Source organism: Vipera ursinii (genome assembly GCF_947247035.1).
Source record: "Vipera ursinii genome assembly, chromosome: W".
In the NCBI taxonomy this organism is placed as follows: domain Eukaryota; kingdom Metazoa; phylum Chordata; class Lepidosauria; order Squamata; family Viperidae; genus Vipera; species Vipera ursinii.
In genome coordinates this window covers 34,390,224-34,413,631 of record NC_139522.1, presented here as the reverse complement: position 1 = coordinate 34,413,631, position 23,408 = coordinate 34,390,224, and the positions used below count along the sequence as shown (strand labels likewise).

The following is a 23,408-nucleotide window of genomic DNA, read 5'->3' as shown; positions in this document are numbered from 1 at the left end:
GTGGAAAGAAGACCAGAAAAATGGATTTGCAATGACTGATGAAAACTTGATAAAGCAAATTAGAAATCAGGGACCAGCACATATCAAACGGATATATCTTGCATTGATAGAGATTGATTCAGAAACAGAGCTTGTTAAGGATTGTATGATAAAATGGGCCCAAAACATTCAGGAAGTTATTACAATGGACACGTGGGAAAAGATTTGGGTGAGGAACGTAAAATTTACTCAAGCTCAAAATCTAAGAGAGAACTTTTACAAAATGTTTTATAGATGGCATTTAGATCCTAAAAAGCTTGCAAGTATGTATCCGAATTACCAGCCTAAATGTTGGAGGTGCGGTGATGAAGATGCAACATATTTTCACGTATGGTGGACATGTAAGAAGGTTAAGGCTTTTTGGATAAAAGTCTGGTGGAATATGCAGAAGATTTTTAAACGGAGGATAAAGTTTTGTCCGCAATTTTTTTTGTTGGGAATAATTGTTGACGCTACAGTTGTGGACTCCAAGTTGATGTTGAACTTAATTACGGCAGCAAGACTTTTGATAGGCCAATATTGGAAGAAAGAGGAACTGCCGACCATAGAAGAGTGGACTTTAAAGGTTTCCGACCTGGCAGAGATGGCGAAGATTTCGGCCTATTTGAAAGATCATTCGCAAGAACGTTACATTATGGAATGGAGAAAATGGATTGAGTTTATCCAGAACAAGTATAGGGTTAAGAAGTTTTATGTAGCATTCGAATAAGTCTTCTTTCGTTTTTTTTTCTTTTTTTTTTCTAGTTTTTTATATATATTTAATATTGCTAAGGTTTGTTTTATCCTATATAAGCTAGAGAGTGATGGATTTTAGAATTTATAGTTGGTAGTATATGATTGTTTATGATTGCTTTTTTTATATATATACCTTGTATTTAGCTCTGGGAAGTCGGGGGGGGGAGGGGGGGAGGGGGGGGGGAGGTGGGGGGGAGAAGGGAGGGGGGGAGGGGGAAGGGGTTTTTTTTAAAGGAAAATTGTATTTTAAAACTTTTCAATAAAAAAAAAGATAGTTCCTTGGGGCAGAAAGAAGTGCTCACCATGATTCATCTCATTTTCTTCTTCATCCATGGGATTGATGTGGGTCCTAGGCCAGTATTCTAACAGAGCTTGCAGCAGAAGCCCCCCAAGGTTCACTGTATATTGTGATACAAGGAAAACAAAAAAGCATGACTAATTATTTATATTTAGGTTGTTACTGCTGTTAGTCACAGATGTTTAAACAAAAATCCATGAATGTGGCACACTCCACCTCAGTGGTATCAGCTTCTGGGATTTTTCAAAAGCAGGTCTGCTATCCCATAGAATAGCTATTGAAACATTCAGTTACTTGGCATTTGCAAGCCTTTCCCAGCATCTGAAGTAGGTTTGCCATCTAAGCCTTAATTTATCCTTACTATAAAGATTTAAAGTTAGTTTAAAAAGTCTTCAACAACAGTTGAAATCCTAAGTCTACAAACTGGGCTGTTTAAAAGTGTAGACTATTGTTTCCAAACTATGCAAAAAAAAAACACAATCCCCTTCAAGTTTGTTTCCAGTTCAGAGACTGACTCTTAAAAACTGTGATGAGTTGTAAACCAATCGACCAATTCCAGTCTAATGAGCCAACACAAACAGCAAACTTGAATTCAGAAAATTCTCTCTCAACCACTTGAAAAGAGAAGATCAAGTATGCTCATAGTATTTTTACATCCAAGAAATATGACCATGTCTTTAAGAAAACTAGCCCTTTTGTGACATTAAGAGAACACACTCACATTTTGGGTCAGATCCATCTGCACTGCTAAACCCGGCATCTTTGGCTGAGACCCAAGCTGTGAAGCAGTCACTCTCATCTAAAGTAATAGTTAACATCTGCCAAAAAAAGGAAATTAGGTGAGACTTGAAATGCATTAGAACAAAACTGTTTTATTGGCATTCAAACCACAGAAAACTTTGATAAGCACATCTGATTAGATAGCAATTCTAAGTAAATAACAATATCAGTAATTTCTTCATTACACTAAATCCATGTTAATTTGAATAGGATACAGGATAAGATTTGTGTGCTTGCTGCTAGATTTCCTTATTAGTGTTCACTAGCATTCAAAGAAAAGTGTGCCTCAATATAAATCATTTCGAAGAGAAAAGAAATGGAATTAAAATTGTTGTTTAGCTGAAAGTATCAAAATATATATAAGTGATTTTTCTTGTTGATACATGTGATATTGTAAAAGACCCCCAAAGAGCTAGGAAATAAGGCAAATGAAGTTTCTTCTTTTTATCTATTCTGCTTCATGCGCCACATGTTTCTTATAGATATTACCTATGCTCATCCCTATTCAGTACATTCATTGTGTTACCGTGACCTAAGCTTTATTTTAAACCTCATGGAACATTGTCTGAATAAAATAAGAAAAGGGGATCCATGACTATTACCCCGAGCTCTAGAAGAACTAGATAGTAAACAAGGCAGCATACATATCACGTCAAATTGTTATAATCAAAAAATGTGCCTTACCCCAGTTTTTAAGTCTACTGAAAACCAGTTTGGTACATACACCATTTTAAATCTTTTCTTAATTTCTTCTTCAAAGTCCATTTTTCCGAAGTCTTCTACTTTACATGCCTACATGTGAGAAGTGGCAAGATTTGTAGTTTAAAATATCATGAGAGCCATAGGCTCTCCATCCTCAATTAGATAGAAACTGCCAACTGGTTTATGTTCTAAAGGATTACAAGGGAAAAGAACAAGGAAAAGAGAAGATTTTAAATACCCAACTCACATATATTTAAATTACTAGTTCCACTGACCTTCAATACATCCCAATATGCCACATTGTTGTTTGTATCTTTGGTTAGTATATGTCGCTTGTCATTGAGAATGTGGCACTGAATGATACTCGCACCCCCTAGGAAGGATGCCACAAAAATAAGTTATATAATCCATGCAAATTTAACATACAGAAAACATACATAAAATATGCCATTTCCCAGTGAGAAAAACTCAGAATGTAAGTTACATTTTCATCTTACATTCCTTCTGATATCACAGGAAGAAGACATGATGGGGTTGTTTCAAGGTTGGTTTTTTTGCACCATTTGGTATGTTATATAGAGTTAAGAAGTACAGGCAGGATTTCGAAGAGGCCGAGGAACTAGAGATCAAATTACCAACATACGCTGGATCATGGAGAAAGCTAGGGAGTTCCAGAAAAACATCTACGTCTGCTTCATTGACTATGCTAAAGCCTTTGATTGTGTAGATCACAACAAACTGTGGTAAGTTCTTAAAGAGATGGGCGTACCAGACCATCTTATTTGTCTCTTGAGAAACCTGTATGTGGGTCAAGAAGCAACAGTGAGAACTGGACACGGAACCACTGATTGGTTCAAAATTGGGAAAGGAGTCCGGCAAGGCTGCATACTGTCACCCTGCCTGTTTAACTTGCTGTATATGCACAGCACATCATGAGAAAGGCAGGGCTAGATGAATCAAAAGTTGGAATTAAGATTGCCAGGAGAAATATCAACAACCTAAGATATGCAGATGGTACCACTCTAATGGCAGAAAGTGAAGAGGAACTAAAGAGCCTCTTGTTGCGGGTGAAGGAGGAGAGTGAAAAAGTTGGCTTGAAACTTAACATTAAGAAAATTAAGATCATGGCACCTGGCCCTCTCAATTCCTGGCAAGTAGATGGGGAAGAAATGGAGGTAGTGACAGATTTTATTTTCCTGGGCTCCAAGATCACCGCAGACAGGAACTGCAGCCAAGAAATTAAAAGACGCTTGCTCCTGGGGAGGAAAGCCATGGCAAATCTAGACAGCACACTAAAAAGCAGAGACATCACTCTGCCAACAAAAGTGCGTATAGTCAAGGCTATGGTCTTCCCAGTTGCAATGTATGGCTGTGAAAGTTGGACCATAAGAAAGGCTGAGCGCCAAAGAATTGAAGCCTTTGAACTATGGTGCTGGAGAAGACTCCTGCGAGTCCCTTGGACTGCAAGGCAATCAAACCGGTCAGTCCTAGAGGAGATCAACCCTGACTGCTCTTTAGAAGGCCAGATCCTGAAGTTGAAACTCAAATACAGGTGAAACTTGAAAAATTAGAATATCGTGCAAAAGTTCATTTATTTCAGTAATGCAACTTAAAAGGGTAAACTAATATATGAGATAGACTCATTACATGCAAAGCAAGATAGTTCAAGCTATGATTTGTCATAATTGTGATGATTATGGCGTACAGCTCATGAAAACCCCAAATCCACAATCTCAGAAAATTAGAATATTGTGAAAAGGTGCAATATTCTAGGCTCAGTGTCCCACTTTAATCAGCTAATTAAGCCATAACACCTGCAAAGGCTTCCTGAGCCTTTAAATGGTCTCTCAGTCTGGTTCAGTAGGAATCACAATCATGGGGAAGACTGCTGACCTGACAGTTGTGCAGAAAACCATCATTGACACCCTCCATAAGGAGGGAAAGCCTCAAAAGGTAATTGCAAAAGAAGTTGGATGTTCCCCAAGTGCTGTATCAAAGCACAATAATAGAAAGTTATGTGGAAGGGAAAAGTGTGGAAGAAAAAGGTGCACAAGCAGCAGGGATGACCGCAGCCTGGAGAGGATTGTCAGGAAAAAGCCATTTAAAAGTGTTGGGGACTTTCACAAGGAGTGGACTGAGGCTGGAGTCAGTGCATCAAGAGCCACCACACACAGACGGATCCTGGACATGGGCTTCAAATGTCGTATTCCTCTTCTCAAGCCGCTCCTGAACAACAAACAACGTCAGAAGCGTCTTACCTGGGCTAAAGAAAAACAGACCTGGTCTGTTGCTCAGTGGTCCAAAGTCCTCTTTTCTGATGAGAGCAACTTTTGCATCTCATTTGGAAACCAAGGACCCAGAGTCTGGAGGAAGAATGGAGAGGCACACACTGCAAGATGCTTGAAGTCCAGTGTGAAGTTTCCACAGTCTGTGTTGATTTGGGGAGCCATGTCATCTGCTGGTGTTGGTCCACTGTGCTTCATTAAGTCCAAGGTCAACGCAGCCGTCTACCAGGAGTACCAAGTACTGAGTTCATATGCATGCTTATTTATTTATTTATTTATTTATTTTAATTGCATTTATATCCCGCCCTTCTCCGAAGACTAAGGGCGGCTTACAAGCTTAGCAGTAGCCTTCATTCTATGTATATGCCTGCTTATTAGGGCTTTCACACACACCCCCAAGCGGCATTATTACAAAGTCAGCTTAATTGCCCCCAACAATCTGGGTCCTCATTTTACCTACCTCGGAAGGATGGAAGGCTGAGTCAACCTTGAGCCTGGTGGGATGCGAACCTGCACTAATTGCAGGCAGCTGGTGTTACTTTTCAGAGGTCCGATATTGTTCTATGTACACTCCTTGTTTTATTGATTGCATGTACCGGTAATATTCTAATTTTCTGAGATTGTGGATTTGGGGTTTTCATGAGCTGCATGCCATAATCATCACAATTATGACAAATCACGGCTTGAACTATCTTGCTTTGCATGTAATGAGTCTATCTCATTTATTAGTTTCCCCTTTTAAGTTGCATTACTGAAATAAATGAACTTTTGCACGATATTCTAATTTTTCGAGTTTCACCTGTACTTTGGCCACTTAATGAGAAGGAAGGACTCACTGGAGAAGAGCCTAATGCTGGGAAAGGTTGAGGGCAATAGAAGAAGGGGACGACAGAGAATGAGGTGGCTGGATGGAAACACTGAAGCAGTAGGCGTGAGCTTAAATGGACTCCAGAAGATGGTAGAGGACAGGAAGGCCTGGAGGAACATTGTCCATGGGGTCGCAATGGGTCGGACACGACTTCGCAACTAACAACAACAATAGAGTTAAGATTCCCAAGTCTTTCCATTTAAAAAGGAAAATAAAATATATTTTTATTTAGTCATTATAAAAAATGTGGCCAAAAGCTTGCAAGTCATTATCTCAAAGAGCTCTGGAATGGAGAATCTTTATTTTGCCAACTACGGTATCTATTTTTTCTTTATTTAGTCTCATTGTGAACCCGTTAAGACAGGCCAGGTTAGAAAACAGATTCCACACAGACTACTGGAACTCCTCTTTATTGCTGTTGAGTATAATAAAAGACTCTTGAAAGCCTGAGATTCTCTCTCCCTCCCTTATACCAAAGAGTCAAGTTGGGGCAATCTTGAGGTACTTTCTTACTCCTTCCCTTCTGGGGCTTAGAATGTTTACTTGACAGCTGTTGAATTCCTTCCTCAAGGCCATCTCCATACTCCTCTACACCCAATCATGATTTTACATAACTAAGGACACAGGACATCACAATGCCCCAAATGATACACAAACTAATTTTAGATCATATATGATTTATTTATATCACTGCCAGCTCTAAATGAACAGTTTGAAAAAAGTTCCAGTTAATTGTCTCACCTTTGATAACTTGATCTGGTTGTGTACACAGGGGTGTGATAGGGTTGGAACAGTCATTGTCATAATCACCTGATACTCTAAAGTTCTGAATTCCTTTCAAAGTCTAAAAAAGAAAATGGGGTGAAATAGACCAGGGGAATCTCCTTTAAGTAAATTATCCAGTATGAGGATATATCTCTATATTTTTCCATTTCTACAAGGAATTTAATTTACCCGGGACTTACAGGCCAATCAGACTCTTAAATAAACCCTATGAAATAAATCCTATGAAAAGGAAACCAATTATTATCAATCCTAACTCACTAATATTTTTTCCTGAGCACCTATGACTATTCAAAAAGCATTCTGCCATAGGACTGTGTGACAAATCAAGAAGTAAATTTTAAAAAGATATAAAACATTAATGCAAAATACACTTCATACCCATTTATTCACAGAAGACTTTGTCGTTGCAACCCACAGTGCTGGAGGAGGATCAGCCGATCGATCAAGTTCCATCTAAATGAGAAAGAAAAATCAAAATCTTAGAATGGAACACTTATCAAGAGCATTTCCTTCAGATAGGATGCACAAAAAATCCAATGCAGATTTAGACCTCCTTCTTCAGAAGACAGAGAAGCCTGGGACTTAGCTTTATGTTCTTTTCACAGGAAATTTTTCCTCCTTATGTACCACAGGAAAAGAATATGCTAAAACGTAAAGATTATCCAAGCTGAACCTGACTTATTCTGCCTACTTGGGCATATTAATGTAGTATTTGCAGCAAGAATATGGACATAATTTGTCATTACCTTCTTGCAGGACCTTTCTTCATAGCCTAAAGCCCGAGTTATTCCCTAGATTTCTTTCATCTGATTACTCTATGAATCTGTCCTAACCGTTATCTTCTAAACTCAGTCAAATGCTACAAAACGTTTTATTCTCTCTGCTGCGAGAGATCCAAGATGTATTATATTAAAAACATGGAAGATCCTGAAGAAGGGACTTATGTGGCAAGAAGGAAAAATCAACAGATGTCACATATTTCCAGCATCAAAGGGAGAACAGTCACTTGTCTGTACTGGTAATCCTTTAAAATTTGGGGGATTTGTTTCATTAATAGAAAGGCCACATATAAGTGAATACGTATACAACCTAGATACAACAGTGAGGAGGGTAAAATTATATTATGCATTTCTCCAGCAATCATCAGGACAGGCAAAAGCATGCCAATGAATGAAACAATAGCCAATTCCCTAAGCTTCAACAAGATTTTTAAAAATATTACCTTAAGAACTGGTGCCTTTTCTTCACAAATAAGCACACGGATATCAGGGTTTCGTAAATCTGTACAATATATCTTTTTGTCTCTTCCACCTGAATAAACATGAGTGAAGGCTTCATTGACCTGAAGTGCCCATACACCTTCATCATGGACTCTGTATGTAGCTATACATCTCTGCTGACCAAGTGACCAGAGTCGGATAGTTCCATCAGAACTGCCAGAAAGACACTATAATGAGAGTTTAAAAATGTTACAGGACCCAATTATAAACACAAAGCCACTGACAAAAACAATCTTTTGACTAAAAGAATGCAACAGCAGTGTTTGCTGGTATTTCAACTGTTTCTCAATCTTGGCAACTTTAAGATGTGTGGATTTCAACTCCCAGAATTCTCCAGTCAGCATAGGAGAATTCTGCAAGTTGATGTTCACACATCTTAAAGCTGCCAAGGTTGAGAAACACTGAACTAAATGGTTAAAAGCTACATTTAGTATATCACGTTTGTCATTCAAATGAAAATACTCATTCATGCTTGACGCACACATGCTTGACACTTGATGTGCCACTTCTGTTTACTGCTTCTGTAAAAAAAATACTTACATGCATGCTGCAAGTGTTAAATACTAAATTCAATTCAGGAAATTCAGAGTAAGATTTAAGATATATGGCCATGGTGGCGAACCTATGGCACACATGCCACAGGCGGCACACAAAGCCCTCTCTGTGGGCACACGCGCCACCACCCCACTCCTAGGCCTTCAGTCCCGTCCATGAGCTTGTTGTTAGTTGTGAAGTCGTGTCCGACCCATCATGACCCCATGGACAACATTCCTCCAGGCCTTCCTGTCCTCTACCATCTTCTGGAGTCCATTTAGGCTCACGCCTAATGCTTCAGTGACTCCATCCAGCCATCTCATTCTCTGTCATCCCCTTCTTCTCTTGTCCTCAACCTTTCCCACCATTAGGCTCTTCTCCAGTGTGTCCTTCATTCTCATTAGGTGGCCAAAGTATTTGAGTTTCAACTTCAGGATCTGGCCTTCTAAAGAGCAGTCAGGGTTGATCTCCTCTAGGACTGACCAGTTTGATCGCCTTGCAGTCCAAGGGACTCGCAGGAGTCTTCTCCAGCACCATAGTTCAAAGGCTTCAATTCTTTGGCACTCAGCCTTTCTTACGGTCCAACTTTCACAGCCATACATTGCAACTGGGAAGAACATAGCCTTGACTATACGCACTTTTGTTGGCATGGTGATGTCTCTGCTTTTTAGTGTGCTGTATAGATTTGCCATAGCTTTCCTCCCCGGGAGCAAGTGTCTTTTAATTTCTTGGCTGCAGTTCTTGTCTGCGGTGATCTTGGAGCCCAGGAAAATAAAATCTGTCACTACCTCCACTTCTTCCCCATCTATTTGCCAGGAATTGAGATGGTCGGATGCCATGATCTTGGTTTTCTTAATGTTTAGTTTCAACCCATGAGCAACCTGCATCAAAATCTCCCTGAGCAAGTGGCTTTTTAAGCTGGGTTTTATAAAAGCTTTTTGCTTTCATTCTCTGCCGCCGTGTGGCAAAAAAAAGTTCAATGAATCAATTTCAACTTCTCGCAGGGGAAAAAAGATGTTGCAAAGTTGGAATTGATAGATTGATTTTTATTTTTAGTCCCATACAGCGGTGGAGGAAGTGAAACATCGGAGCTGCAAAGAAGGTGCCCCGTGGGGGTGGGGGTGAGTGGCAGGAACAGGGCGCTCTGTGCGGGGGGGTGGGGGGGGGCGGTAGCATGGTGTTCATATGTTTTAGTCTCCAGGCCTTTGATCATTTTAGTTGCTCTTCTCTGAATTTTTTCCAAAGTCTCAACATCTTTTTTGTACCATGGTGAACGAAATTGGTTGCAGTATTCCAGGTGTGGTCTTCCTAGGGCCATGGTGGCGCTCTGTGCAGGGGGTGGGGCAGCAGTAGAAGGGTATTCTGTGCGGGGGGTGGGGCGGGGCCTGTGCATGGGGTGGAGAAGCAACGTGGCGGCACTAGCATGGTGGTAGACCAGTTGCTTCCCTCCCGCTACCAGACACCTGCCAAAGCCGCGCAGGGTAAGGTTGCCCAGCTCGCTCCTGCCCAGATGCCCTTGCCTCCCCCAAGTGTTTTTTTTCCAACTTGCCTTTCAGCTGCATTTCATTTCTCCGTTGGCTTCTCAGCCTTTGCCGCGTGTTGGTGGGACTATTGGTTAAAAAAGTAGTTTCATCAGACTTTCTAACTTCTCACGAGATCACAAGAAGTTAGAAAGTCTGATGGAACTTTTTTTTTAACCGATAGTCCCACAAACACGCGGCAAAGGCTGAGAAGCAAACAGAGAAACGGAATGCAGCTGAAAGGCAGGTTAGTAAAAAAAACCGCTTGGGGGAGGCGAGGGCTTCTAGGCGGAGGCAGGCGCAGCAACCTTACCCTGCATGGTGGCAGGATGGTGGGGCGTATGCCCTTCCTGTGCCAGGCCAGCCCCTGCAGCCCCGGGGCGGCCGTGCTGGGCGGCGGTGGGCAGGGTGTTGAGGTGGGGGCCAGCAGGCCGACCAAAGCAGCAGGTGGAGCACCGAGGACTCAGGGAGGGAGGGAGCTGAAGTGGGCGGTCGGGCCATTGGCAAGAGCAACGCAGTTGAGCGGAAAGCGGCCTCAGAATAGGTGGGGCAGGTAAGGAACGAAATCCTTTTCCACCCCCCCAGAAATTGCCTTTCTTTCCTTACCTGACTCCCAGCCCCATGCCATTTCTCCTTTGCGTTCTGCCACCGCCGCGTGCAAGGAAAAAAGGGAAGGGTTTTTTTGGGGGGAAAAAGGTCAATCAATCAATTCCAAATTCTCGTGAAAGATCGCAAAGTTGGAATTGATTGACCTTTTTTCCCCCAAAAAAACCCTTTGTTTCCTTGCATGCAGCGGCGGCGGATTGCAAAGGAGAAGCAGCACGGGGCTGGGAGTCAGGTAAGGAAAGAAAGGCAATTTCTGCAGGGAGCAAGGATTTCTTTCCTTACCTGCCCCACTTGTTCTGAGGCCGCTTTCCGCGCAACTGCGTTGCTCTTGCCAATGGCCCGACCGCCCACTTCAGCATCGTCCCTCCCTGAGCCTCCGGCGCTCCACCTGCTGCTTTCATGGCTCTGTAGGCAGAGTTGCAAAGTTCTCTTCTCTGTCAGAGAAGAGAACTTCACAGCTCTGCCTACAGAGCCGCCAAAGCTGTAGTTGAATGAGCAGGTGATGGGGGAATCTGCCCCACTTGTTCCACGGCCACTTTTGACCGAGCCACACTGCAGTGGCATTGGGCACAATACCCGAGGCGGCAAAAAGCCGGGTCACACCGAAACAGGCCTTTTCCCGCCTCCTGCCCAATGTCGCTGCCATGAGGCCGTGGGACAACCCGGGTGGTGGTAAAAAACCAGTATACCGGTTCCTTACCTCCGCCCGGCTAGTTCCACGGCCTCATGGCAGCAGCATTGGGTGTGACATGCAAGGTGGCAAATGGCCACGGCCGGCAGCATCAGCCATGTTGTGCAGGTCCACTAGGCTGCCGCCCAGAGCTGCAGGCCCGCCCAGCACGAACGAAGCAAAGCGGTCGGCTAGGAAGCCCCACGTACAGGTGGCAGAGCACGCCCAGGGCCAGCAGGCAAAAGGCCACCCCAAGCGGGAAAAGCTGGATCTCCATTGGCGTCATGGCCACCTAGGCCCAGCAGAGATGGGGGGAGGCATGCAATCCTAGCTGGGACTGGGGGGCCATGGCGCTGATGGGGATCAGGCTTTTTCTGCATGGGGTGGCCTTTGGCTTGCTGGCTGTGGGCATGCTCTACCATCTCTACTTGAGCTTGCTAGCCGGCTGTTTCGCCTCCTTTGTGCTGGGTGGGCCAGGTGGTGTGGGTGGCGGCGGCAGCCTAATGGACCTGCACGAGCTGCTGGCGGTGGCCTGAGGCAGGGCTAAGATGCGTTGGGTGTGCGATGGGAACAGGCTCCATGTGCAGGCCAAGGGCAAGATCTGCGAGGGGGCCAAGGAGATGACCAGGAGCGACCTGCTCTCCAACCGCAAGCAAAAACAGATGGGATGGAGTAGGTCTGCATCACGCGCCTCCCCCCTCCCCTACTCCACCTGATGTTGGAGGGCTGGCCCGGTATTTGCAGTGGGCTACAGAGCCCCAGAGTGTGCCGGTCAAGAGGCCAGAAGGCTGTGGCTGCTGACGGACACTGTCAGCCCCCATGCGCTCGCTGAGCTGTGTGCGGGGGCCGACAGTGTTAGGCAGCAGCTGCCCTAGCCTCTCCCTCACCTTGCCTTGCCCCTCACCATGGAAGATGAGCCTCCTGCCCACCGCCCCACCCACCAGAAACCCCCTGGATCTTCCCCAAGCCTGCCCAGCCCCCACAAGCATTCCTCCCCATGAGCAACATCGATGTGGCCATGCCCATGGCCACCCAATCTGCCGTGACCACCACAGCCTTGCCCACCCAATGGGCCATGCCCAGCGATACATAAGTGGGTTTTGGGTTGCAGTTTGGGCACTCGGTCTCTACAAGGTTCACTATCACTGATATATGGCATATTGAAATGTAATTTTTATTTAAGAAACTGGAACTATGTTACTGAAGTAGCCCTAATTAGATGGAGAAAATATTACAACATGGCAGCCAAAAAACTTATGGAAGTATATTAAAAACACACCTCTGTACCATCTCTGTTCAGTAGCAAAGCTTTAACATTGTCCGTGTGTCCCTTGAGTTTCATAAGTTTTGCACAGGTTCTTGGGTCCCACACCCTTAAAACCTATTAGAAAAAAAATTAGAAATTGGTAGCACTTCTGAAGTAAAGGTATTAAGTTCATATATTCTTACTTTGCTTGAAATTAGTTTTTCAAAAGCCATTCACATTAATGCAGGAGTGCAGGAGTATGAAAGGATTTCCAGAAAAAGAAAAAAAAATGCAGACTACAGGATTTAGGTGACCCTGAGGGCACAGATAAACCTGCAATTGACTTCAACAAATTTCAGAAATAGGGCTAATAACCACATGACTGCAAGGAATATAAATCCTTCCATTCGCCACCAGTCAGAACTGAAGAAGCTTCTTGGATGAGAAGTGAAACATCTTCTAGCAAAACAAGAAAGGCCAGTTGCCTTTTGAAAGAAAGCACCTTTGGGACAACCATGACCTTGAGAATCTCCATTGACATTCACATTAATATTAACACTATGAGATGCTACCTATTTCAAAACCATTAAATGTTAGAACTTTTAGAAAAACTATGTTCTTGACTTTTGAGAGCTGTAATCCTGATTTTTCTTTTTTTAAGTAAATGGTTCTTTACTATCCTTTTATATATCTACACATCATCCTCACCCAACCAAATCACCCACATAACACTTCCTTGTTTGGTGGGGAGACCGATAGGGAGAAAGCAAGAATTTACAAAGGACAAAAATTCTACAATAACCTTTGTTGCTTACATATAAGAAGTTATGCAACTGGGCTTCTGGTTTTGTGCAGTAGCATAGCAGCCTAGGGATCGCAGGGCTCCGCATCCTACAGCCGAGGGGTCCCCAACCCCCAGTCTGTGGACCAGTACTGGGCCACAGCATGCCAGCAACTGGTCCACACAAACAAGCAAAGCCCCATCCGCAAGATGCAGGCAGCACACAAAACCACACAACTTCTCGTCTGCGGAAAACCCTCTTTCCACAGAACCGGTCCCTGGTGCCCAAAAGGTTGGGGACCTGTGTTAGGAGACCCTAAATGGGACTGAAGTCGCCCTGTAGATGCAGTAAGGAAGGAGGGAAGTCCCACGGAGGAGAAAGGCTAGCTTAACTTCAGAGTCTAGCCCAAATTACAAGTAGCCGAAGCCCAAAAGCACTATTTTAAGCTGATTGTAAACAACATGCTTGGAACTGGGTAAGAACAGTGATTTTCTCTTTTCTACTTGATAATTGATTTCCTGGGGCAAAAAACCCCAAGAAGCAAAAAGCCTCCGAAAGTGAGAAGGAGGGGGATCTTTGCCCCACCCTTCTACAGACGGAAGAAGCGAATTAGACCTTTAAGTGGGGACAGAAATACATTAAAATGAAATGAATATAAGACCTAAATCTGGATAAGTTTGAAATTGGTGGAATGTGTTGAGATTTCCCTTTTATAGCATGAAAATAAAAGAAAACAACTATTTTGAAAACTGGAAAAACTAGTGCTGACATCTAGTGGTGGATGAAAATATTGCAGTTGCTTCAATATAGCCCAGGAAAAGATAACTTCTTGGTGGTGACCAATGTCTTAAAAACAGAGAACAGCTGTGACAAAAAAAAATTAAAACATTTTGGGCTACCTACTAAGTGAGAATTGTAAACTTTAGAAGAAGAAAAAATAATGACCTTTCTGTATTATAAACTCTTATTGAACTGTGACTTTAAAGCTGTCTGCAGAGAAAGAAAAACCCTGATTTTTGGCTACCATGGAAAACCAGAGACCTGCAGAAAGAATATACCAATAAAAAACAAATACTTTCCAGGAGGAGATGTATGCTATGTTGCAACTAATTCAAACAACAATGATCTCAAACCACAAGGAAATTAAAAATAACCTTGAAAATATAAATGAATACATCTCCAATTTAACTTTACAAAAAAACCCTCTCAGAAAATAAAAATAGAGTGTGAGCAGATAAAACAGACAACTGATGAACCAGAGGAGAGAGATTTAAAGATGGAACCTAACAACAGAAGGAAGTATGACTCAACCCAGGTGGAAAAAACACTCACACGAAATAATGGACATGGAAAAGATAAATTATACTCTAAGATAACAAAATAAGTCTGAGAACAAGAAAAAAGATTTGACAAAATGGGTTACAGAACTTAAGAGACAAAAAATGATAAGAGAAATTAAGAGAGAAAGGAAAATTTTTCAATGAATACGAAGGGGTGAAACCTTCCTATAAAAACATCTCACCTGATTTGCCCTTTGTACCTACAACAACATCCATAAGACTATGGGAAGACTTTTTGATTCAGAGAAACATATTGATCAGGAAAGATGTTTGGCAAAAAAAAAGTCTTAAGTGAGAATGAAGAAATTAGATGATGGGATCTATCAGAGGGAATATTTGAAAATTAAACATCTGTTTGAATATGGTTAAAGAAATAGAAAGATTCTGGATATAAATGAATTTTAGTTTAAGAGGGATGAGCCCAAGTAATATAGTATTTCTTCTTTCTTTTTCCCTTCGTGTTTTGTTTTTTGACATGAGAAATATAAAAATGTTGGGATGGTTCATATAAAGGAAATGTTTTAGATACTTAAGTGAAATTGATTTTGGGAAAACTGAATAGATAAAAATGTTTTGATTAGATCTAAAAGATTAGATAATTGGATTTATTACATGGAACACTTAAAGATTAAACATTTGTTTGAATATGGTTAAAAAGAAGGAAAAATTCTGGATACAAATGTACATTAATCTAAGAGGGATATGTATTTTAAGTAGTACACTATCTTATTTCATTTTCTTTTCTTTTTCTTTTTATAAGATATGAGAAATATAGAAGCGTTGGGATGGCCTGTATGATGAAAAAGACTTAAATACTTCAGTGCAATGAACTGTTTTTTGAAAAGATTTTATTGCTTTTTATAGGGTTGGGGAGGGGGATAAAAGGTTAGGGTTTAGGTTTGGGGTACAGGGAAGGTTGGGATGAGGGTTGAGGTTTCCCCCAATAACATTCAATATTTGGCAAACAGCACATTGTCTGGGTAAATATATATAAATACAGGTGAAACTCGAAAAATTAGAATATGTGCAAAAGTTCATTTATTTCAGGAATGCAACTTAAAAGGGGAAACTAATATATGAGATAGACTCATTACATGCAAAGCAAGATAGTTCAAGCCGTGATTTGTCATAATTGTGATGATTATGGCGTACAGCTCATGAAAACCCCAAATCCACAATCTCAGAAAATTAGAATATTGTGAAAAGGTGCAATATTCTACGCTCAAAGTGTCCCACTCTAATCAGCTAATTAAGCCATAACACCTGCAAAGGCTTCCTGAGCCTTTAAATGGTCTCTCAGTCTGGTTCAGTAGGAATCACAATCATGGGGAAGACTGCTGACCTGACAGTTGTGCAGAAAACCATCATTGACACCCTCCATAAGGAGGGAAAGCCTCAAAAGGTAATTGCAAAAGAAGTTGGATGTTCCCCAAGTGCTGTATCAAAGCACAATAATAGAAAGTTATGTGGAAGGGAAAAGTGTGGAAGAAAAAGGTGCACAAGCAGCAGGGATGACCGCAGCCTGGAGAGGATTGTCAGGAAAAAGCCATTTAAAAGTGTTGGGGACTTTCACAAGGAGTGGACTGAGGCTGGAGTCAGTGCATCAAGAGCCACCACACACAGACAGATCCTGGACATGGGCTTCAAATGTCGTATTCCTCTTCTCAAGCCGCTCCTGAACAACAAACAACGTCAGAAGCGTCTTACCTGGGCTAAAGAAAAACAGACCTGGTCTGTTGCTCAGTGGTCCAAAGTCCTCTTTTCTGATGAGAGCAACTTTTGCATCTCATTTGGAAACCAAGGACCCAGAGTCTGGAGGAAGAATGGAGAGGCACACACTGCAAGATGCTTGAAGTCCAGTGTGAAGTTTCCACAGTCTGTGTTGATTTGGGGAGCCATGTCATCTGCTGGTGTTGGTCCACTGTGCTTCATTAAGTCCAGGGTCAACGCAGCCGTCTACCAGGAGATTTTGGAGCACTTCATGCTTCCTTCCGCAGACGAGCTTTACGGGGATGCTGACTTCATTTTCCAGCAGGACTTGGCACCTGCCCACACTGCCAAAAGCACCAAAACCTGGTTCAGTGACCTTGGGATTACTGTGCTTGATTGGCCAGCAAACTCGCCTGACCTGAACCCCATAGAGAATCTATGGGGCATTGCCAAGAGAAAGATGAGAGACATGAGACCGAACAATGCAGAAGAGCTGAAGGCCGCTATTGAAGCATCCTGGTCTTCCATAACACCTCAGCAGTGCCACAGGCTGATAGCTTCCATGCCACGCCACATTGAGGCAGTAATTGCTGCAAAAGGGGCCCAAACCAAGTACTGCGTACATATGCATGCTTATACTTTGCAGAGGTCCGATATTGTTCTATGTTCTATTTATTGATTGTATGTAATATTCTAATTTTCTGAGATTGTGGATTTGGGGTTTTCATGAGCTGTACGCCATAATCATCACAATTATGACAAATCACAGCTTGAACTATCTTGCTTTGCATGTAATGAGTCTATCTCATATATTAGTTTCCCCTTTTAAGTTGCATTACTGAAATAAATGAACTTTTGCACAATATTCTAATTTTTTGAGTTTCACCTGTAGAAATGGTAAAAGTAATAATTGATAACAATAAGTATAATAAATTATAATGAGTAATATTAAGTTTTCAATCCATATTTTTCTTACTAAAATAAAGTAAAAAATACATATCACATTCCTTTCCCTCTAATTCGTTATCTATCCATTGATAAAATTTGTTCCAAGTTCTATAGTAAACTAAATGCTCTTTCTCTTTAATCTCTAAAGTTAATCTATCCATTTCTGCACAATCTAATATTTTCTTAATTAATACTTCTTCAGTCGGTAAGTTCTCATTTTTCCAATATTGGGCATAGATAAATCTTGCTGTTAGTACATGTAATATTAGATACCCACTCTCCTTGTCACAATTGGGACCTATCATTCCTAACAAAAACAATTCTGGTTTAAATTCTATTTGTTTTTTAATCATCTTCTCCAACCATGAGTGTATCTTGAGCCAGAATCTTTTAGCTTTAGAACATGTCCACCAGAGATGATAATAAGTACTTGGTCTTTGGCTGCATTTCCAACAAACATTTGAAGTATTTTTAAACATTTTCACTAGTCTCACTGGTATCATGTGCCATCTATAAAACATTTTATACAAATTTTCTTTATATGATACAGCTTTAGTTAATCTAATGTTTCTATCCCATAATTTTTCCCATTCTTCAAGCTCTATAGTATGACCAACATTTTTTGCCCAAGTTATCATTGTTTCTTTAACTTGTTCTTCCTCCATCTTTAAGCAGAAAACTATAGTTTTTTAATCAGCTTTTCATCTGTTTTTAACAATATAAGATCAAGTTCTGTCTGTTCCTTGTAGAGCTGTTGTTTTTACTTCTTTTTCGTATCTTGTTTGGATTTGTAGGTATGGCCACTAGGCTAGGTCAATACCTTGTTGTTGTAGATCTTGTCTAGATTTCAATCTTCCTTCATTATCCAATAAGTCTTTACATGCTACAAGTTTATCATAGTTAATTAAGTTTGGGTAAGCAAAAGCTTCCATTGTTGAGAGCCATTCAGGTATCTTGATATAAGTTTTTTCTTTTATTTTTTCTCATTCTAAGAGAAGTGCATTTCTTATAGTGTGGTTCTGAAAATATCTATGCGCTTTACTCTTCCCATACCACAGAAAGGCATGCCAGCCAATCTGCAGGTCATGCCCCTCTGGGTATAATAGTCTTTTATCTCTAAGTGTTATCCATTCTTTAATTCACATTAAAATAGCTGCTTGGTAGTATAATTTCCAATCTGGGAGTCCAAATCCTCCCCTTTCTCTATCATCCTGTAACATTTTCACTTTGATTCATGCTTTTTTCCCTTGCCAAGTAAATTTCAATATTATGGTATTCAGTTCATCAAAGAAAGCTTTTTCTAATTTTACCGGGATGGTTTGAAATAAAAAGAGTATTTTCAGTAAAATATTCATTTTAATTGTAGCTATTCTCCCCAGCATTGACTGTTGGAGGTTTTTCCATTTTTCCAAGTCCAATTTCATTTGTTTTAATAATTTTATATTGTTATCCTCTTTAACTGTTATACATCTTGCTGTTAAGTAAATTCCCAGATACTTAACTTTAACTATTTGAAAATGTTTTTCTTGCAAGTTGCATTTTCTGTTTTTCTGTTAAGTTCTTTGTCAAAACTTTACTCTTTTCTCTATTTATTATCAAGCCTGCGACATCACCATATTGTTCTATTGTGTCCAGCAATTTCGTGCTTGTTTCCAGAGGTTCTTCCAATATAAAAACCAAGTCATCCGCGAATGCTTGCAATTTATATTTTTCACCCTTTATCTCTAGTCCTTTAATTTCCAAGTCCTGTCTAATATTTATACTCAGTACTTCCAAGGTTAATATAAATAGTAGTGGGGATAAAGGACATCCCTGTCTTGTGCCCTTTTTAATATTAAATTTTTTTGTATAGTCTCCATTTACGATTATTCTAGCAGTCTGTTTGTCGTAAATTGCATGAATTTCATTCATAAAGTTTTCCCCAAAGTCCATTTCAGCAAGTTGCTGAAACATAAATTGCCAATTTATCAAATGCTTTTCGTGCATCAAGAAAGATCAAAGCCATCTGTTTCCCTGGATGAGCTTCGTAGTACTCTAAGACATCCAGGATTGTTCTTAAATTATTTTTTATCTGTCTTTTAGGTATAAAGCCATTTTGATCTGTATGTATAAATTCATTCAAGAATTTCTTGATTCTTTCTGCCATTATTGAAGCAAATTTTTTTTAATTGAAAAGTTTTAAAATACATTTTATCTTTAACAATCCCCCCAAAATTTTATAATTTTATAAACTTCTGCCTCCAGAAGTGGTGAATGCTCCAACACTGGAAGTTTTTAAGAAAAGACTGGACAGCCATTTCTCTGAAATGGTATAGGGTTTTCTGCCTGAGTAGGGGGTTGGACTAGATGACCTCCAAGGTCCCTTCCAACTTTATTATTATTATTAAGAATTTTAAACAAGATCTATGATGAGGCAATCAAGACGATCAGTTAGGAAAGAAGCGTTATATCAATGTGGTTATTATTTGCAGAAATATTAGAAAAATGTCTATAATTGTTATTTATCTAAATAATAAGAATTGTATTAATTCAAGGTTGGCAAAAGAGAACATTTTTGGAAGAAGAGAACATCAAGCAAAGCTATTATGTGGACTATACAATTATAGAAACTAATCGTTATTTTTTTTAAATATAAACCCAAACATGATGTTTACCAAATATTAAGGTGATTATGTAAAAAAAAACATATTTTTTTTAAAAAAAGAAGTTATGAAATTGTACCATACTAAGTCAAATTATTAGGCTAGTGTTTCCCAATCTCAGCAACCTTAATGTGTATGGACTTCAGAAACTAGATTTTCAACATTTTAATAACAAGAAAAAAGTCAAGGAAACTGTAGGTCCACTAAAGAGAGAAGACGGCAAGGAAATAACAGACAGTAGGGAGAAAGCAGAGCTACTTAACTCATTCTTTGCATCAGTTTTCACACAAAACGAAATTATAGCCCAACATACCAAAAAAACTACTGCAAAAGACAAACTAAAAACAAAAATTAAAATAAGCAAGAAAATGATAAGAGAACACCTATCTGACCTTGACGAATATAAATCACCGGGACCCAACAGATTACATTCCAGAGTTCTGAAGGAGCTGGCAAATGTTATCTCAGAACCATTGCACCGTATCTTTCAAAAATCCTGGAGCACCGGGGAAGTACCTGAGGATTGGGAAAGGGCTGATATGGTTCCCATCTTCAAGAAAGGGAAAAAAACAGACCCAGGAAACTATAGATCAATCAGTCTAACATCATTACCTGGGAAGATCTTGGAAAAGATAATAAAAAAACAGATCTGCAAACAACTAGAAGCAAACAAAGTTACAACTGGTAGCCAGCATGGGTTTGTCAAAAACAGATCATGCCAAACCAATCTTATTTCATTCTTTGATAAAGTGACCAAATTAGTAGACCAGCAAAACTCTGTGGACATAGTACATTTAGATTTCAGTAAGGCATTAGACAAAGTAGACCACACTCTGCTGCTTAGTAAGCTAGAAAAAGGTGGGATAGACCAGGGCTTTTCAACCAGTGGTATGGGTACCACCTGTGGTACATTGGCACCTGGCAGGTGGTACGCAACCATCCTAGAAAAGTGGTAGTGGGGGAGGGGAATGAGCTGAACCAGTGGCAGCACCGCATAAGCCTGAGCGAGAGACGGCTGGAACTGCAGGGCTGCCAGGGCTCAGCGGAAGCACCAGGATCAGTGCTTCTTCGGGGCTGTCAGGGCTCAGCGGAAGCACCAGGATCAACGCCAGGCTCCAGCTGGAGCTCGGCGCTGATCCCAGCATGTAGTAGACCATAACCTACTTCTTGGTAAGCTAGAAAGAGGCGGAATGGACATCACCACCAGATGGATTTGTAGCTGGCTGACAAGCCATACTCAACGAGTAGTCCTCAATGGTACTACATCCACATGGAGAGAAGTAAGCAGTGGGATACCACAAAGTTTCGTCTTAGACCCAGTACTCTTCAATATCTTCATAAATGACTTAGATGAGGGAACAGAAGGGGAACTCATCAAATTTGCAGATGACACTAAACTGGCAGGAATAGCCAACACCCCAAAAGACAAGCTCAGGATCCAAAAACATCTTGACAAATTTGAACAATGGGCCCTATCCAACAAAATGAACTTTAATGTGGAAAAAAGTGAAGTTTTACATTTAGGCAGGAAAAAATCAAAGGTAGAAGTACAGATTAAGCAAGACCTGGCTCAAAAACAGTAACTGTGAGAGGGACTTTGGAGCCCTAGTGGATGATCACTTGAATATGAGCCAGCAGTGTGCAGCAGCAACCAAAAAAGCTAATACAACCTTGGGTTGTATAAACAGAGGCATAAAATCAAGATCACACTTTATAAAACCTGGAATACTGCAACAAATTTTGGTCACCATGCTACAAAAAAGATGTGAGACTTTGGAAAAAATTCAGAGAAGAGCAACTAAGATAATCAAAGGCCTGGAGTCTAAAACATATGAAGAATGGCTGCAGGAATTGGGTTTGGCTAGTCTAAGGAAAATAAGAAATAGGGGTGACATGATAGTAGTATTCCAGCATTTGAGGGGCTGCCACAAAGAAGAGGGGGTCAAATATTCTCCAAAGCACCAGAAGGCAGGACAAGACACAATGGTTGGAAACTGATCAAAGAGAGAAGCAACGTAGAATTAAGGAGAAACTTCCTAACTGTGAGGACAATTAACCAGTGGAACAGCTTGCCTTCAGAAATCATGGGTGCTCCATCCCTGGAGATTTTTAAGAAGAGACTAGACAGTCACTTGTCTGAAATGGTATAGGTTCTCCTGCATGAGCAGGGGGCTGGACTAGAAGACCTCCACGATCCCGTCCAGTTCTATTCTATTCTAATTCTCCCATAATTTTCCCAACCAACTGGGGAATTCTGGGAGTTTAAGTCCACACATCTTAAAGTTGCTGAGGTTGGGAAACATTGTAGTATACCACAGTCATTTCCCCCCCAGCTCTATCTGCAAATTCTAGAAACTGAGCTGAGGCCCTCAGCATACAAAATACTGTTCTACTGTTACCATTTCTCCTCATAACAGTTACATTGTTGCAAGACACACAGAAGCAAAGCAGTAACACTGGTGGATAGGATACCCTCTTTCATTATAATTGTGGTTCCAATTAAAACTTCCAGATCAATGATCTAATTGACTTGAGTCAAATGCAATCCTTGCACAGCATGGATGTAGCAGGAGCAGGATTATTTGATCAGAAATTACCTAAATTTAAGTTTATTTAAGGAATATAGTTTAAAATCTTGCTCCGACCACTCTGAAACTATAAAGTTGAAGTCCTTATATTGAAATTATCTGCTCTTTTATGGGTTCTTTTCCTGGCAACACAAGTGCACATATCTGTGGAGAGTTCCTTATAGTTTATCTCATTAACTCAGTGAACTAGCTGCTAGCCAAAAATGGAAAGAGAATGTATTCAAGGAAGTCCAAAGGAAACAGCAGCTCAAAAGGATTAGATTGGGAGATCCCACAACCGTCCACCTCTACCATACAGGCTCATGATTTTTCTCTCTACTGGAGAGTAGAGCTCCTGAATTTGTTTCATAGCTGTATACAAACTCCATTAGCAATCATTTCAGCAATTCATTTCATCCTGTGGGGCTAGGCTGTCCACATTATGCTTACCTTTTCAGTGGACCCAGATACAATTACTGTTCCCATCTGATTCATAGCAAGACTGTAAATTGAGTCTTTGTTTCCACTAAGGGAAGAAGCTATTGGACACAAAATACAACATTATTTGAGAGAAAGCACTTCAGGATGTTGGAGAAAAAAAGCAAACTTGAAACAACAAATAGCAAAAAAACAAATACAGCAGCTTGCACCTATACAGGTAATCCCTGAGTTACAAATGTTCCCTTAGCAAACTTTTAAAAGTTACGCGATAAGCACCCCCTAGTGTTTACGAACAAGTCCCAGAGGCACTGCAACATTCACCCTGGCTATTCCCCCCACCCCGGCTCCATAGGCCTGCGGATACTCACCTTGCAAAGAACTAGAGTCTTCATTTCTTGGCCTGTTTCACTGCTTCAGGCCTTCAGTGCATTTGCAGAGAATGGAGGCCTAAAGTACCACAAGATCACATGAGATCAGTAGCGCGACATCTCACGCTACTGATCTTGCGTGATCTCACAGTACTTTAGGCCTCTATTCTCTGCAAACAGAGGCCTGGATGAGATCGGCAGCAAAAGGCTTTGCAAATGAAGGGAAGGCCTGAAACATTAAAGCCTTTGCTCCATTTGCAA

General features: G+C 40.8%; 1 protein-coding gene across 7 annotated transcripts in view; it reads right to left on the bottom strand.

Annotated features, from left to right (window-relative positions):
• Positions 1–23,408, bottom strand: part of LOC310648257 (WD repeat-containing protein 48-like) — a gene marked incomplete at its 5' end in the record, with an annotated part of 66,347 nt that overhangs the window by 26,963 nt on the left and 15,976 nt on the right. For all 7 annotated transcript variants that reach the window (XR_014494043.1, XR_014494044.1, XR_014494045.1 and 4 more), the window contains 9 exons: positions 1,077–1,172; positions 1,794–1,890; positions 2,537–2,644; positions 2,830–2,927; positions 6,449–6,551; positions 6,872–6,946; positions 7,716–7,940; positions 12,383–12,484; positions 22,789–22,877. Coding sequence is in view for 4 of the 7 variants with exons in the window: in XM_083376006.1 (XP_083232132.1) it covers positions 1,077–1,172; positions 1,794–1,890; positions 2,537–2,644; positions 2,830–2,927; positions 6,449–6,551; positions 6,872–6,946; positions 7,716–7,940; positions 12,383–12,484; positions 22,789–22,877 (993 nt within the window). The remainder of the gene's footprint in view (positions 1–1,076; positions 1,173–1,793; positions 1,891–2,536; positions 2,645–2,829; positions 2,928–6,448; positions 6,552–6,871; positions 6,947–7,715; positions 7,941–12,382; positions 12,485–22,788; positions 22,878–23,408) is intronic.